Source organism: Hemitrygon akajei, chromosome 4 (assembly GCF_048418815.1).
Source record: "Hemitrygon akajei chromosome 4, sHemAka1.3, whole genome shotgun sequence".
NCBI classification, from domain to species: Eukaryota; Metazoa; Chordata; class Chondrichthyes; order Myliobatiformes; family Dasyatidae; genus Hemitrygon; species Hemitrygon akajei.
In genome coordinates, this window is record NC_133127.1 from 79719078 (window position 1) to 79736280 (window position 17203).

At 40.6% G+C, this 17203-nt stretch overlaps 1 protein-coding gene across 2 annotated transcripts in view; it reads right to left on the reverse strand.

The window, feature by feature from the left end:
• Positions 1-17203, reverse strand: part of arhgap10 (Rho GTPase activating protein 10) — a 215826-nt gene that overhangs the window by 135257 nt on the left and 63366 nt on the right. For both annotated transcript variants that reach the window (XM_073042922.1, XM_073042921.1), the window contains exon 2: positions 4928-5023. In XM_073042922.1, coding sequence (XP_072899023.1) covers positions 4928-5023 — 96 coding nt within the window. The remainder of the gene's footprint in view (positions 1-4927; positions 5024-17203) is intronic.

Here is a 17203-nt window from a genome sequence, read left to right on the forward strand (position 1 = left end):
ATCGCTCTCCCACTCATGCAACAGAGCCAGTACAAGTTAGACCAGTGACCATACAGTCTCATACCCAGGGAGGGGGCTTTGGCCTGTGACCCCTCCAACCACATCCCCCAGGACAGGATAAGAAAAAGTGATGTGGGGTGGATAATGATCAGAGTTTTCTGCTAAGGAACTGGTCGAATGGGGAGGGGGGTAGATATAGACAAAAGCCAGGGGAGCCTCTGGCCACGTAAGTATTGAGGATATGGGATGTGGGGGGAAAGGGGTTGCTGGAGTAATTTTATCTAACAGAGAGATGGGCGTCAGAATAGGGTGGGTGCCTGTTATCCCATCAATTGATAAATACTGTAACATGCTCCTACTTCCTGAGGGATCTTAATTGGATCAAGTGGCAGCGGCAGCTAAGGTTAGGTACCCCTCCTTTCTTGAACAGGAATTAAAGACCTGGGAGGAGAGGAACACAATAGAAGAATGGACTAAATCCTTTTACTGGTGGGCTTTAATCACAGATCTATACCATGATCATGATGAGGATCATAAACTAGCCACAACCATGGTAGTTTGCTTGGTTAAAACAGCACAGGTGTTTAATATTTTGAAAATGGGTTAACCCTTAAGAGCAAGTAATTTTCTGAAATTGTTTGAAGTGCATGGCTTGCAGGTTTCAAACGTTGCATAAGGTGTGGCCACATACGAGTTCACTAAAGTAAGAGCAAGTATTTGTATGTATGAGTAAGAGCGCAAAGGCTGTCATGTGTTGGCTCAATCGATATTGGAAGTTTGAATTAAACCTATGCAGTGGAAAAGGTGACCAACTAAAATGATTTGCAACTGACTCTGCAAAGTGAATTTGTGGGAGCCCTTATCTTTTAAGGGCATGTGCCTTTAAGTTGTTGTGTGAATGTGTTAGTGTGTTGAGGCCCCCACCTATCCAACTTTTATTTCCTTTTCTACTTTAGAAAAGTATTGAAGTTTTTTTTAAACTGTGGAAATTTAACTGTTTATTCTATGTTTTGTAGTTAATTGTGAAGGTTCTGAAGGAAGAAAATTACAAGCATGGATTTTTGTTTTGTCTTATCTGTGTTACTTTACTTGCTTTCTACAGATTGATTTTAGAAGAGACCCAGATTCCACACCAGCCATGTGGAATCCAGGTTAAGGTGATGGAAATCGGTGCATCTCTATTGCGAATACAAATCACCCAGATTACAGAGCGAAACTGGCATTTAAAATTGTGACAGTTAAAATGGGAATTTAGAAATTATATTTTGGAAGGTTTGGGGAAGCAATATTAAAATTTGTTATTTTTGCTAAACATTTAAATACCTAATGATTAACTAGGAGGGGGTGAATGTGTGTCTCGCTACAGTGCAGAACGATGAAGCAGTGGACTCTTCGACAGCAGAGGCAATGACAATGACCTACTGTGTGAGTTCCTACAACACGTTCTTGCAGATGGCATGTGAATATGCAAATCACACTGATGTTTCAGATTACTGGATATGTATGAAGACTCAAACCAATGATAAAGGGTACCATTAATATCAATCCCCTTTGAAGATGAAAAGGACTATTGGAGGAACTAGTCTAGCTTCTCCAGCTACAGCATTCTATTTTGGGGGAAGTGGGGAGGAGGCGGTCCACTCCAACAAACCTCATCCCATAATGTAGTAGTGTCTCTAAAGAACCTGAGCCTTAGTAACCCCCGGTGGAGTAAGTACTTTAAGGGCTGGTATTTCCCAGCTTATGATTTATCTAATCCATAGGATACCAACCCTGAGAGTGATTCCCCAACCAACAAGGAAGGGGAAAGAATGTTGGTGTAGGTGCTATGATGAGCACAGGTCAAATCACACAGTGGGATATAGAGATTGTGAGCAGGAACAATAACCTGGAACGACTGTGTCTATGCCAAATGGTGCTGAGAAGGTGGGCACTGAATGGTACTTATTGGATAGGTAGCTCCTGGGCCTACCCATGTCTCCCCACAGGGAGGTATGGCTGCTGCTATCCGAGTATGTTGTACCACACATATATCTTCTTAGTGGCCAGGATGAACATCCCACCCACGAGGGCTGGTGAAGTAAGAGGCGTATAATAGAGGTTTTAGGTAACAGCCTTTCCCTCGTTTAGGCTGTCCCAAGTAATGATACTCATGGCGTCCGCAATGGAGGCCAACAGCCAAGGCGTTCAAATAGACAGTGGATGTGTCAACCTGGGTGTCAGCTGAAATGGTGATGTTCGGACAGTTGTGTTGCAGCATCAAATTGTTTTAGAATATTTGCATGTTCATACGCAATCAGCTTGCAGAAATTATGCACTGTTATTAGCCAAAGAGAACTGCCCCTATATTCCTGACAAGTCAGGGAACATTGCTCACCAGGCTGAGCAATCCAATAGTTGATGAATAAGATTAAGAAAGTGGGGGACCAATTCATTAACTACTCCACCCTAGAGGAAAGCTGGTGGACTATCATGCTACAGTAGAGAGTGACTACTGGCCTTGTAGTACTGGGTATTGTATTTTTACATCTTATATGTATCATAGTGGGACATCCACAGGGATTATATTAGCCTGTGGGCAGGGTGTCACAGTGTCACATCTTTCAAGGGGTATATCGTAGTATGAAAGGTTAACACTATCTGCCGGTCGAAAGCTAATGCCATGGTACTGGCTTCTAGCATCAAAGTACTACTAGTGTATAAATACAGTCCATGTGGAACTCTCTCTCTCTGGGCTCACCAGGGACTGGGGTTCACAAGACTGGTGCCACAAAAATATCTGGAAGTGTGTTGCAGATAGAGAGCCTGTATGCACACTTAGTTAGTATCTCTGTAACTTGAATGTCCAAGTGAATGCTTTAGTGTTTATCTTTGTCTTGGTCTTGTTAATAAATAGTTAAAGCTTACCTTTAGTTCATGTCTTCTGTTCCCTTTACCAAATCTGTGAACCTAATTCCCTGCAACAGACTGTCTCACGGTCTTTGTATTGTGCACATAAAGAGATATATGATTTTGGTGGATGGGTTAGAAAAATTCTTAAAAGTTAAGGAAATTTGTATTTTAAGTTATTGCTGCAAAAATTTTGAAAAGCAACCGTAATAATATTTTGGGTTGAAATGCTTATCTGACACCAAGTTCAAGTTCAAGTTTAATTGTCATTCAACTATACACGAATACCCATGCATACAGCTGAATGAAACAGCCCTCCACTGGGGCCAAGGTGCAAAACACAGTACCAACAGTCACGCAGAGCACAAAGCACATATAGCACATATAAGATAGCAGTTAACATATTGTGTGTGTGTGTATATGTGTGTGTATGTGTACGTGCGCGCGCGCACACACACACACACACACACACACACACACACACACACACACACACACACACACACACACACACACACACTCACTCACTCACTCACTCACTCACTCACTCTCTCCACTGGAAGGCAGCACCAAAACCAGCATGAATGCCGTGCCACACTGCCTCCGGGCTCTCCCCTCCTTGATGGCTGCAATAGGCAAGTCTGCAACATGAGGCCTAGTCGTCACTACAACCAAGACCACGCAGCTCCACTGCCAGTGGTCTCGCCAATAAATCAGTGAATCAGACTTGTAGTAGGTCACATTACTAAAGTCCAACAGGGTCTTGCAATTGCAAGAAAAACATCCAAGACAAATCACTCGCTGTTCGACTGACTGCACACTACCTTTACGCACCAGATCCTATGGTTCTATAGCAGGCAGCGATGCAGTTGCTCCAGCTATTCTGCCAATAAGCAGCTCAATTATGAGGTGGACCTGCAGTGCTCAAAGTTCTTAATAGCCAGTATTGTCTTGCAGTCATAAGAATGTTTAAAAAAAATCAAAAACATCTTTGATTGCCGCGGGGAGGCCACTGCATCCGAACGCACCACAATCTTGCGGGAAGACCAATGCCTGGTCTAAACAGTTTATCTCTACAGGAATCCAAGTTTCCAGTGCTGATGTGAGCCGAAGCCAGCTGTGACATCTTCAATCCTGCCATATGCCCTCAGCCTTCCCCTGCACCTGTGTACTCAGCACAACCTCCCACAGATTTCCCAGTCGTCAGGCTGGGAAAACTGCTCACTGGCCCCGCGCCAAGAGCAGTGGCTCCACTCCAACGACTGTTGGGAGTAAATCTGGAGAATTCTTTTCAGTCTACTTAAAATCGTCCAAAAAACTGGAGTGAATGAGTACAAAACTTAGAAATGAGCTCATCTTAATAATTTTTAAATTACATTTTTTTAGTTTACTGAACAACTATGAGTACCAGAGACATTTATAGGCATTTAATAACAGTGATAGCTGGCAATGCTGGAGGACTAGCTTGTCCTGCAACGGCAGAACCTTCCCTTTGTTGATTCACCTCCAATGCTGCATTCTAATAAGTGCTGGCATTAGACGAGTGTGTCTGAGCCACATCGGAACAAAAGGCATGGCCCTGGTATAGACAACCAATGATTTGAGGACAACAGATCTGCCCCTTTATTTTGTTCTTTATCTGTATAACTGATATAACTACCGGTAATATACATATACAAGTGCTTAGCAACAGAAACATATGCTTCAGTCACAATGAAACTGCGTTACTGTAACTCATACAATTTGAAGGAGACAATTCTGCAAAAAGGTTGTTATCCGTTTACATATCTGAAGATGTTATTTGAAGCTAAGTTGGATTTTTTTCTGATCGAAGCATAAAATCCACAGGACATTTCAGCTAAAAGACAATTCAGGCCCGCAGTTTTCATGAATATTGCAGTTATTTTAGAATTACAACTGTTTCTCCAGAGACATGACACTGATTTTTTTTTTCAAAACTCTGGATGTCATTTTCAGAATCAAGAATCCAACTACATTTTCTTCTATGGCAGTAATACAAGAAAAGAGGCCAACTTACCTATACATCGTTCATCATCTGTCTCAGCATCACCAATAAACTCAAAGGAAAATTCTCCAAGAGACTGAGCAAACTTCTGCTGTGCAGTTGAAAGATCTGAAATGCAAAGATAAAAACCCAAATACACTTAAGAATTGTTTTTATTTATAAAACACAGTACAGAAATTCCCTTTAAAAAACCTCTGCTGCACAAATTCACTAAGTAAATAACTATTAAAAATAAACATTACGAAATGAAATCCAGAAATACACTGGTTTGAGAGCAGAGATTGGATTGCAGACCTTCCTATGGCTGTTATTTGATGGCTTATCCCTAACAGAAAATCTGATAGTCAAGACCCATAAAAATTACAATGCAAACATTCTGTTAAAATAAACAGCAGCCAAGTTGAAGTTACAAAGTATCAACACTCATAAACATTATTTTAACACTTCTTTTATTGCACAGCATGTTGGTTAGTTTTGAAACTAATCAAACAGTATGCCTATATCTATTTAGTCATTGATAACCATTGGTCATTAGTCATTGATATTAGTTACTGATAATCATTCCACTGGCAGCTGTGTCCATGAAATAAGACTGAAAGCTTCGAGGTAGCATTGAAAAATATTCATAGTTTTGCTTTTGCCACCTCTAATTTCAATCAAGAAACTTAAAAAATGTGCTTATTCATTTGCAATGAATTACACATTACATTATGTGCCAAAGAGCCTGAATCACTCTGATTTCCCTGTGGAACACTATTTCTTTGTAAATTGAAATCAAAAATCAAGATACGTTGTACATTCATTTTTTTTTAAATTGCAAAGAAGCCATGTAACCCAAATCATTCACACACCCATCAAACAAAAAATTCAGCCACAATCCTGATCAAGGGTAACATTTAAATAAATATATGGTGCTTAATCACCTAAAATCTATAAACTACCAAATTTGCTTTGGTTCATTCTCTAAGCTTTTTTTTTAATCCCTCAACAAGTTGGAATAATAAAATTGGCCTCAGCAGACATCTGAAGCTACACACAGGAAGTCTGAACACAATGGAAGGCATTTAATCTTGTTACTGCAAGATCAAAACATTGGAATCCAGCCATTTTCACTCTAAGCAGCACATCAGAAGCAATATTTTCCCTTTGAAAAAAATAACCTCAGTGTGATCTTGTTTTGAAGCTGGAAATAAAGTGTGAAATATGTTACGATGTGTGATTTTTTTTATTAATTTCGAAGTAGGAAATTAATTATTAATTCAAAGTAGGAAGAGGAAGGGGAGTGGAACAAAGAAGAGAGCCTGATTGTGGAGAAAGGATTTGGAGACAGAAGCAGAGAAGAGGAGGAAGCAACAGGGAAGGCAAAAGAGAAGAAGGTGTAACCATCTCACCTCAAATGCTGAGCATTTCAGAGGATCTGCATTTAAGTGCCATTACAAAGAAAGCAAGGCAATGCCTCTATTTTCTTAGACATTTGGGAAGATTTTGCATTTCATCTAAAACTTAGACAAACTTCTATAGATGTGTGGTGGGAAGTATATTGGCTGGTTGCATTACAGCCTGGTATGGAAACACCAATGCCCTTGTAGGGAAAAGCCTCCACGTTGTAGTGGATAGAGCCCAATCCATCACGGTAATGCCTTCCCCACCACTGAACACACCTATGTGGAGCGCTGTTGCAGGAAAGCTGCATCCATCATCAAACAACCCCATCAGCCAGATCATGCTCTTTTCTCTCTGATGCCATCAGGAAGGTGGTACAGGAGCCTCACGATCCATATCACCAGGTTCGGGAACAGCTATTACCCCTCAACTATCAGGCTCTTGAACCAAAGTGGATAACTTCACTTGCCCTATTACTGAACTGTTCCCACAACCTACTGGTGACATACATGTACTTTGATAATAAATATACTTTGAACTTTGAAATGGACAAGAACAGATAAGAACAAAGTAAAGAGCAAAGAGAACAAAGAATTGAGAGGGAAATTTGTTCACACTGAAGCAGTGCAAAAGCCAGTACACTGACACAACAGTTTATGCCACTGCCTCATAAATCCCTGAGCCTTGGTGTGATCCTGACCTTGGGTGTACTCTGTTCAGTGTGCTCCTGCTCCACTAAGTTGTTCCAATTTACTCCATAACCCCAAAATTGCTGGCACATTAAATATCAACTGGAAACTATTAACACAGTGTATGTTACTAGATTTGCAAGATGATGCTGGCGGCTAACGGTGATGTTTTGCAGACTGCTCCCTAACCTACTAGATACTCTAATAGATGTACTTCTGAACTGTCATCGCTGCCTGTAATTTCCCTTTAAGGGATGTACTTTTGAACAAACTGCTGCTTTTGCTATCTCCTGGGGGATTCAGCAAACTAGACTCTCCAGAGTCCAGGTACAGCCCATACTACCATTGCTGGGGGTGGGCACTGTGATGAGGCCTGCTAAATGGAAGACGAACCCATGTTCAGCTCCATTACTCCGTGCCAATTAAAGTGTCGAGCAAGATTAAAATCATCGAGACTGAGAGCAGAAAATGAACAGGTGTTCAGTGCCATCTGCCTGGTCTCTTCTAGCTAATACCATCAGGCGGGAGTCTCGAGCCCACACTGCCAGGTTCGGGAGCAGCTGTCGCCCAATATCCATCGAGCTTCTAGACTGGCTTCACTTGCCTTAGTGCTGAGCTGGCTCTGCATCTGTGCACTGATTTTTGAAAAGATGGATTTTGGAAAAATAAAGCAAGGGATGTGTGTGCAAGGATAACCTGGGAATTCATAGATAACGGAACCAGCTAGTGTACAATTGCATCAACAACCCTGGTTGTGCTATTGCACTTTTGCACATCTAGCCATATTCTTCCCAGAAACAGAGATCCCTTTTATCATCACAGCTCCCACCTGCAATGAATCATAATGTGCTACTTCTGCCAATCTAGCACATTGCCAGCATTACAGACATTTACCTCCCCTTTCAAGATTCCAAAGGCAATGTTCTCATTGCAACAGTGAATCACTCCAATATCATTTACCACCCTCTGCAACTGCAGGAATTGCAAACCTCGCCATTTCACTTCTTTTCCAAACTATGGTCTCCTCCAGATGAAACAGTATTTAGAATCTGAAAATAGGGTGGTAATTGTGACAAGAGCATACACCAAGCATTTGGTGAGAACAGCCAGACGACTGGATTTACACTGTAATTCCACCTCCTTCCTTGCCAACCATACTTTTCCAAAACTGTCCCTCGGCATTAACATCACCTCCACTAAGTCCGTCAAATCCAATGGTAGGAAAAGCAAACCAGCATCAGTGCTGACTCCCAAATTGAAATCACCAGCATCGAGGTTCTAACCTAATGGTCGCACTGTGTCATTCACACTTAACATCAGACCCCAGACAAACAGCAAGAGATGTTTTTTTGGCATACAGAGGAAGTACTTCAAGAATGCTCTCAAAGTCTGCTTGCATCAAAATATAGTATCCTCATTGACCCATGGGAATCTAAAGCCCATGACAAATCAAAACAGAGTGTGCACTTGGGATGACGCTGAAAGCCTTGAAACTCTGCCAGATGTATTCAAAAGCCCGGTGGAAAGAGCAGCAGGAATGTACCAGCTCTCATAATTATCCACCTGCCACATCAATCACTCACCTCTGGCACATTTTGCAGATTCCACAAAAGTGGCGTGGAAGCAAATCTTTCTGAACTCCGAGCCTGTTTCTGGGACAAGACCTCTAGTTAAAGAATTACACTCTCAAAAGAATTGCAACATCAACATCTGCAGAATCAAAACAAGGTTTATCATCAGTCTTGTATGACTTGAAATTTGTTTCTTTGCAGCAGTACAGTGCAAATATAAGAATCCTTATTGATGAATGCCACACCTAGGAGGCATTGCCTCTTGAAAATATTGCTGATGAGGGGGAGGATTGTGATGGAGCTGGCTGAGTCTATAACCTTCTGCATCCTCTAGCGATCTTGTGATACCACCAGTCAGAATGCTTCCCATCACATCTATAAAGATTTGCAAGAGATTTTCTTAACATGCCAAATCTCCTCAAAGTCCTAACAAACTTTTGTAAGTTTGCTGATGATACAAAGGTTGGGGGTGTTGTGGATAGGGTGGAGGGTTGTCAGAGGTTAGAGCGGGACATAGATAGGATACAGAACCGGGCTGAGAAGTGACAGATGTACTTCAACCCAGATAAGTGTGAAGTGAATCATACTGGTACATCCAATTTGAAGACAGAAATATAATATAGATGGTAAGACTCTTGGCAGTGTGGAGGATCTCAGTGATCTTGGGATCCATGTTGATAGGATACTCAAAGCTGCTGCACGGGTTGATAGTGTTGTTAAGAAGGTGTATGGTGTGCTGGTAGTCATCAACCGTGGGAATGAGTTCAAAAGTCTGAGGTAATGTTACAGCTATATAAGACCTTGGTCAGACCCCACTTGGAGTTCTGGTCAGCTCACTACAGGAAGGATGCAGATACTATAGAAAGAGTGCAGAGGAGATTTACAAGGATGTTGCCTAGATTGGAGAGCATACCTTATGAGAATAGGTTGACTGTACTCGGCCTTTTCTCCTTGGAGCGATGGAGGATGAGAGGTGACCTGATAGAGGTGTGTAAGATGATGAGGGGCATTGATTGTGTGAATAGCCAGAGGCTTTTTCCCAGAGCTGAAATGGCTAACATGAGGGGGCAGAGTTTTAAGGTGCTTGGAAATAGGTATCGAGGGGATATCAGGAGTAGGTCTTTCACACAGAGTGGTGAGTGTGTGGAATGCACTGCCAGCGACGGTGGTGGAAGCGGATACAATAGGGTCTTTTAAGAGCCTCTTAGATAGGTACATGGAGCTTAGAACAATAGAGGGCTATTGCTAGGGAAACTCTAGGCAGTTTCTAGAGTAGGTTACATGGTCGGCACAACATTGTGGGCCAAAGGGCCTGCAATGTGCTGTAAATTTCTATGTTAGAAATAGAGCTGCTGGTTTGGCTCCTACATGATTAGTCCCATCAGCCCATCTTTTTGTGATAATGACAACTGTCTTTCAGAGAAGGAAATCCAAGATCCTTACAGGTTCTGCAAGTGGGTCAAAAAGAAAGTGTCCAGCAAGAAAGGTGAAAACATAGAACTGAAGAGAGAGAATACATGTTTGAATTTCCAGGGCTGATGTGTCATCGACTGGAACACTGATAGTTGTTACTGCAGGAATGAAGTCACTTAACTTAGGAGGCCTGTTTGCTAGAGATGAAGTGACCACAGTTTGCTTCTATAGTCAGAAGGATTACACATTGATTTGGTAGGTCTGACTCAAAGGACTTACAGCCAATGCAGACTAATGAGCCAAGGAAAATTGTATGTATTGTCACTAGGACATATTTATTGGGTATAAATAGTGTCATGCCGGGCAACATTATTGGCATATACAGTGGCATGCAAAAGTTTGGGCACCCCTGGTCAAAATTTCTGTTACTGTGAATAGTTAAGTGAGTAGAAGGTGACCTGATTTCCAAAAGGTATAAAGTTAAAGATGACACATTTCTTTAATATTTTAAGCAAGATTACTTTTTTTATTTCCACCTTTTACTGTTTCAAAATAACAAAAAAGGAAAAGAGCCTGAAGTAAAAGTTAGGGCACCCTGCATAGTCAGTACTTAGTAACACCCCATTTGGCAAGTATCACAGCTTGTAAACGCTTTCTGTAGCCAGCTAAGAGTCTTTCAATTCTTGTTTGGGGGATTTTTGCCCATTCTTCCTTGAAAAGGGCTTCTAGTTCTGTGAGATTCTTGGGCCGTCTTGCATGCACTGCTCTTTTGAGGTCTATCCACAGATTTTCGATGATGGTTAGATCAAGGGACTGTGAGGGCCATGGCAAAACCTTCAGCTTGCGCCTCTTGAGGTAGTGCATTGTGGATTTTGAGGTGTATTTAGGATCATTATCCTGTTGTAGAAGCCATCCTCTTTTTATCTTCAGCTTTTTACAGATGGTGTGATGTCTGCTTCCAGAATTGTGTATAATTGACATAATGCAATGGCCCATGATGGTTAGGTTTTTTTTTCTTTTCTTCTTTTTTGGGGATTTTTTTTCTTCTTATTTACTCCCTTTTTTCGTAATTACTATGAGTTTGGGAGGCTATTATATATAGATTACCATCTATATGAATGTATACTTAACCTATTAATTATGTACTTTCAAACTCTCTGTATTCATGTTTCATTTATGTTTGTTTAAAATTAATAAAAAGATTTAAAAAGAAAAAAGAAAATGCGATGCTATCTTCTTATAGTTTTTTCCTGCTTTGTGGGCATCATTTATTTTAATTTTCAGAGTGCTAGGCAGCTGCTTAGAGGAGTCCATGGCTGCTGATTTTTGGGACACGGTTTGAGGAGTCAGGGTATTTATAAAGCTTTGAAATTTGCATCACCTGGCCTTTCCTAATGATGACTATGAACAAGCCATAGCCCTAACAAGTTAATTAAGGTCTGAGACCTTGGTAAAAGTTATCTGAGAGCTCAAACCTCTTGGGGTGCTCAAACTTTTGCATGATGCTCCTTTCCTTTTTTTCCACTCTAAAATTGTACAAAACAAAAATAATACACTAATCTTGCTTAAAATGTTAAAAAGAATATTTCATCTTTAACTTTATGACTTTTGGAGATCAGTTCATTTTCTACTCACTTAACTATCCACAGTAACAGACATTTTGACCAAACTGTTGCATGCCACTGTATATGGTATAATTGTTTATATGACAAAATTGGCAACATTTTAATTTTTCCACTAGCACAGTAATTGTCATTCATCTAATTGTTATGTTTTATTCTTGTACAAGTTGTTTATTTACTGAAACTCATCACAAGGTGATATACATTAATAAATAAGAATTTAGAGCATCAAAAAATGGAAGCAGAGGCCATTCCGCTCATAAAGTTGTTTCTGCCATTCTGATTATGCTCGCAAAGGATTGTATCTCATGGCCATTTCCCTCAATTTCAATATCCTCCAATTCCCTCAGTATCCAAAATTCTACAGGTCTCAGCCATGAAAGGTCCTAATGTTAGACCACCAAAAATGCTAAAAAATGTGGTGGATTCAGCCCAGTACATCATGGGTAAAGCTACATGAAACACTGTCATAAGGAAGCAACATCCATCACCAAAAAAGGGGAAATGACAGAGTAAAGAGATACATATATTGCTCTGACTTCACAGAAAAGGGCACAAGTAACTTCCTAAAAGTTAAGGAACAACGAACAGAATAAAGCTGAGGAACTAAAGGAAATTATCATTATGAACAAAATTGTGCTGGAGAAATTAATGAATCTAAAAACCAGTAAATCCCAAAGTTCTAAAGGAGGTGCCTATGGAAATAGTGGATGCTATGGATAGTATTTTCCAGAATTCTATGGATTATGGAAGAGTTCACACAGTTTGGAGTGCCAAATACAACCTATTATTTAAAGCAAGAGAGAAAACAATGATCAGTTAGTCAACATCAGAGGCTGTTATAACGAATGAGTTAACACTTGCAAAACATCAATCCAGAATAGGAAAAGTCAATTTAGATGTCTGGACAGGACATCATGTTTGACAAGCCAAGCAGTTTCTTTGAGAATGTGACCGGCAGAAAAGGTAAACCAGAGGACATGGCCCATTTGAAATTCAAGAAAGGCTTTGATAAAGACCCCATACAAAAAGTTATCGAGCAAAATTAAAATGCATGGTGTTACAAAAAATGTACTGGCATGGATTGAAAGTTAGCAAAAAAGGAAAATGAAGTGAAATAGAAATGGGGCTTTTTGGATTAGCAGACAATAACTAGTGAGTCACCACAGCAATCATTATCTGGGCCCTAGATACTCATAAAATATAAATCAATCAATTGGATGAGGAAATGTAATACATTTCAAAGTTTTCTAATTACAAAGCCAAAAGAGTAAGGGGAGCGGTGGTGGGGGCATGTAGGGGATCTTAAGGCAACCCCAGTCTGAATGAGAGTGAATATAAATGAGCTGGACATCTTTCAGTGGTTGGGCCAGTCCAGCAAGCAAAATAACACTCCAAGAGGGAATGCCACTGGGGTGAGATCCTTGCACCAATTCAAATAGAGACCACCCCAAACCCTGCATTAGATAGATCAAAGGGACTGATGTTATTCTGACAATCTACCATCATGGCATGGAGTGTGAACTGCGTCTGTGAACCTGAAACAAAGTCACCTCACTGGTGCCCCCTACCCACAGACTAAGGGCTGACAGCCGTATCTGATAGTTTCAGATATCAGATAATGTGGGAAATGAGTATCACAGTAGGTCAGCAAGGAAGGAGGCAACAAGCAGAGTGTCACGACTGACAAAGTTGCATTTTAAAGACTGGTTGAAATCAAGAGCACAAATGTATCCAAGACGACGATGTAATCAAATACTTGGAACGTTTTATTGTTGTCTCTGCTCGTCCTACAGTTAAGGATGATAGATGGATAGATGCAGATCCACATAGAAACTTTGCAGCAACAATTGGGAAAAGGATCCTAAGTGAAGGGAATTTTTACTGCCCTGCTCAATTATATCCTCCTTAAAAGATGGCTTTGCAGGGATAGATTTCTGTCCGGAGATCAAGAGGAGAGTACCACAATATTGTCACTGAATAAAACCGAGCCACAGGGAAACTAACTGAGAAATAAAAACGTCTTTATTCACATAGCAAACTTCCAGAAGAGTCCAGAACAACTCAAGAGAATCCCACTCTTCTGACACCATGTTTTATACTTCTTCAATACAAATATAATTTTAAAAATTATTAACTACACTTTCAATTGCTATAATCACCTACTTAACAGTAAACATTTGGAATATAATCAGGTAAATCTTCAGAGTTACATATTTACAATGGTAGCACATCCCTACTAGCAGAATATTCAGTGGAGGAGTCCAAGTACAAACTGCAGTCACCCTAAATAAATCCCTTGCGTATCAGCATTGAAGGATGGCTCCAAGGATATACAACAAACCAGAGGGTTAAGGGACAAAACAGATCTGTCCTGAACTGTGCCTTTAGTGGCACCTTTCACAATGTGCTAATAACAGAAGAATTCATCTGGTGTCTTTTCCAATGTAGTTTCAACGGGATAGAAAGCCAATAAGTATCAGTTGGATGTTAAATTGTTTTAATTCCATAAGATATTACACATCTTATTTCCTGAAGACAGGTTCTTATTTTAGTTTGTCCAGAACTGTGCTATCCATAATTTCATAACCTGAGATTGATCCCCCAACAGTGAATTGCAAGGAGGATGCAAAGAAACTTCAAATACAAATTAGGCAGACTGCAACAAATAACTTTGTGGCCACTTCATTTGGTACATTTGCTTGTTAATACAAACATCTAATCAGCCAATCACGTAGCAGCAACTCAATATAGATATGGCCAAGAGGTTCAGTTGTTGTTCAGATCAAACATCAGAACGGGGAAGTGACTTTGATCATGGAATGATTGTTGGTACCAGATTGGGGGGAGGGGGGGTCTGATCATCTCAGAAAGTCCTGATCTCCTGGATGATATTTGTTTATTTATTTATTATTTTTTATTTAGAGATACATATGGAACAGACCCTTCCAGCCCTTCCAATCACACTGCCCAGCAAATCACCCATTTAACCCCAGCCTAATCACAGGACAATTTACAATGACCAATTAACTGACTAACCGATATGTCTTTGGACTGTGGGAGGGAACTGGAGCACCCAGAGGAAACCCATTCAGTCACAGGGAGAACATACAAAGTCCTTCTAGGCGGTACTAGAATTGAACTCCAAACTCCAGAATGCCCCAAGCTATAATTGCGGTTCACTAACCACTCTATGCTGCCATGGCACAAAGGTCTCTAGAACTTACAAAGAATGGTGCAAAAAGCACAAAATGTCTACTGAGTGGTAGTTCTGCGGGCAAAAATGCCTTGTTAATGGGAGAGGTCAGAGGAGAATGGCCAGATTTGTTCAAGCTGACAGGAAGGCAACAGTAACTCAAATAATCATGTGTTACAATGGCATGCAGAAGGCTAACACTTGAACCCTGAAGTGGATGGGCTACAGCAGAAGGTATACAGTGTTCCACTCCTATACCTACTAAAGAGGCCACTGAATATATGTGGCAGAAACTTACAATGTAGATGTATGTGAAAATAACCACTTTGTCAAGAAAAACAGAAAAATAATGTCTTTTAATCTCACAAATTCCAGTGAATATCTGGAACTGCCACAGGGAACTGTGGAGGCTAGCTCGTTAGAAGTTGTTAAAGGGGTGGTAGATAAACTTTGAATATCAAGGGATTACGGTCAATGTAGATCTGGCACAGAGGAGCTGAGGCCTAGCTTAAATCAAGTTAATTACTATCTGAATGGAAGGGCAAGCATGACGGTCGGGGGATTGCTCTGACTCCAATTTTCTTATGTGTTAGATTGGAGAAAGTTGATGTACAAAGAGACTTGGGTGTTTTGTAGACCAATCACTGAAAGCAAATATGCAGGTACAGTAGAGCAAGAAACAAAATGGAAGCTTGGCTCTCACAGCAAGGACATTTTAGTAGAAGAGCGTGGATATGTTCCACAATTACACAAGGACTTTGAGCCCACACCCAAAAAAGCATTGAGTGAACTTTGGCTCTAAATCCAAGAAAGGATATAACTGTAGCTATGTACTACATACAGAGCTAGAGACGACACGCAGTCGGTAAGTCATTTCGAAACTAGTTTATTCAAACTTTGCGGCACTGGCATTTAATCCCTAGCGCCCGCCCTCTCTGGGCGGAAATGACGTCAGAGGTGCATTACCAAAGTCTCTCCCTGCGCGCTGGCTATTTGTGAGCTGGTTCGCCTGCACAGAAAGTGGGTTGCCACATAACCGCCATAGAAGGAATGCAATTAAAGTTCACCATACAGATTTCTGGAATGGCAGGCCCACTCTAGGATGGCAAATTAGATTAACTACGGTAGGTTTCTGAACACTTGAGTTTAGAAGAGGGAATCTAATTGAAATTTACAAAACTCTTACAGGACTAGACAAACCAGACAGAGCAACCACAAAATGCATCTGTGGAGGGAAATAAAGAGTCAACATTTTGGGCCAAGACCCTTAATCAGGATTGTTTCAAGGACTCATCTTATGCTCTCGATACTTATTGCTTATTTATTACGTCTTCTTTCTTTTGTATTTGCACAGTTTGCCTTTTACAAGTTGCTTGTTTGTCTGCCCTGTTGGGTGCAGTCTTTCTGTTCCATTATAGCTCTTGGATTTAAGGAGTATGCTCACATGAAAACTAATCTCGTTGACATAAAAGCAACACACACAAAATGCTAGTGGAACGCAGCAGGCCAGGCAGCCTCAGCCCGAAACGTTGACTGTACTTCTTCCTATAGATGCTGCCTGGCCTGCTGTGTTCCACCGGCATTTTGTGTGTGTTGCTTGAATTTCCAGCATCTGCAGATTTCCTTGTGTTTGCGTCTTGTTGACATATATGTACTTTGGTAATAAATTTACTTTGAATGTTGAATTATTGACAGAGAATTTCTCAGACAATTTAGAGTAAATAATCTAGAGTTCTTCAGGACTTTGGAGATGCTGGACTGGCAGATTATCTGGATTACTCATTTTACCCCAACACATTTTCATTTCAATTTTTTTTTAAAGAAAATGTTGTGAAGTATATAACATTTCCTCTGAACCCAGTGAGTTGAAAGAGCAGAAAACAGAACCCAATGAGTTAAAGGGAGCATGGAAAACTGAAACTTTGGTCCACACACCCAGTAAGATATAGCCTTCTTTTCAAATACAAAAGATTCAGATACTGTAGAATCTGATTGTTCGCCATTGGCATCACCTAGTCCTGTTTCCTACAGTTCTTTCAAATTCATTGGGACCCTGTTTCCAGTGCTCTTTTTAAACAGTGCACCCTTTTTCTTGCAGTCCCTTTAGATTCACCAAAATTCCATTTATTTTCACTGGAGCTCTATTTCACATGCTTCCTTCAAATTCATAAAGGGCTCCACTTCTCGTACTCTCTTCAAATTCCAGGAAACACCATTTCATGTACTCCACTTAAAATTCAAGGGGATGTCACTTCATGTACACCAAGGGTCCCTGTTTTCTATGCTGCTTTGAAATCACTGTGACTGGGGCCTCATTTTTCCACACTCCAGTTAAACACCGAGCCCACTCAAAATCCTGCTATGAATTCTGTATAACAACAAAAAATAGGAACCAAAAAAATACTGAACTGTTA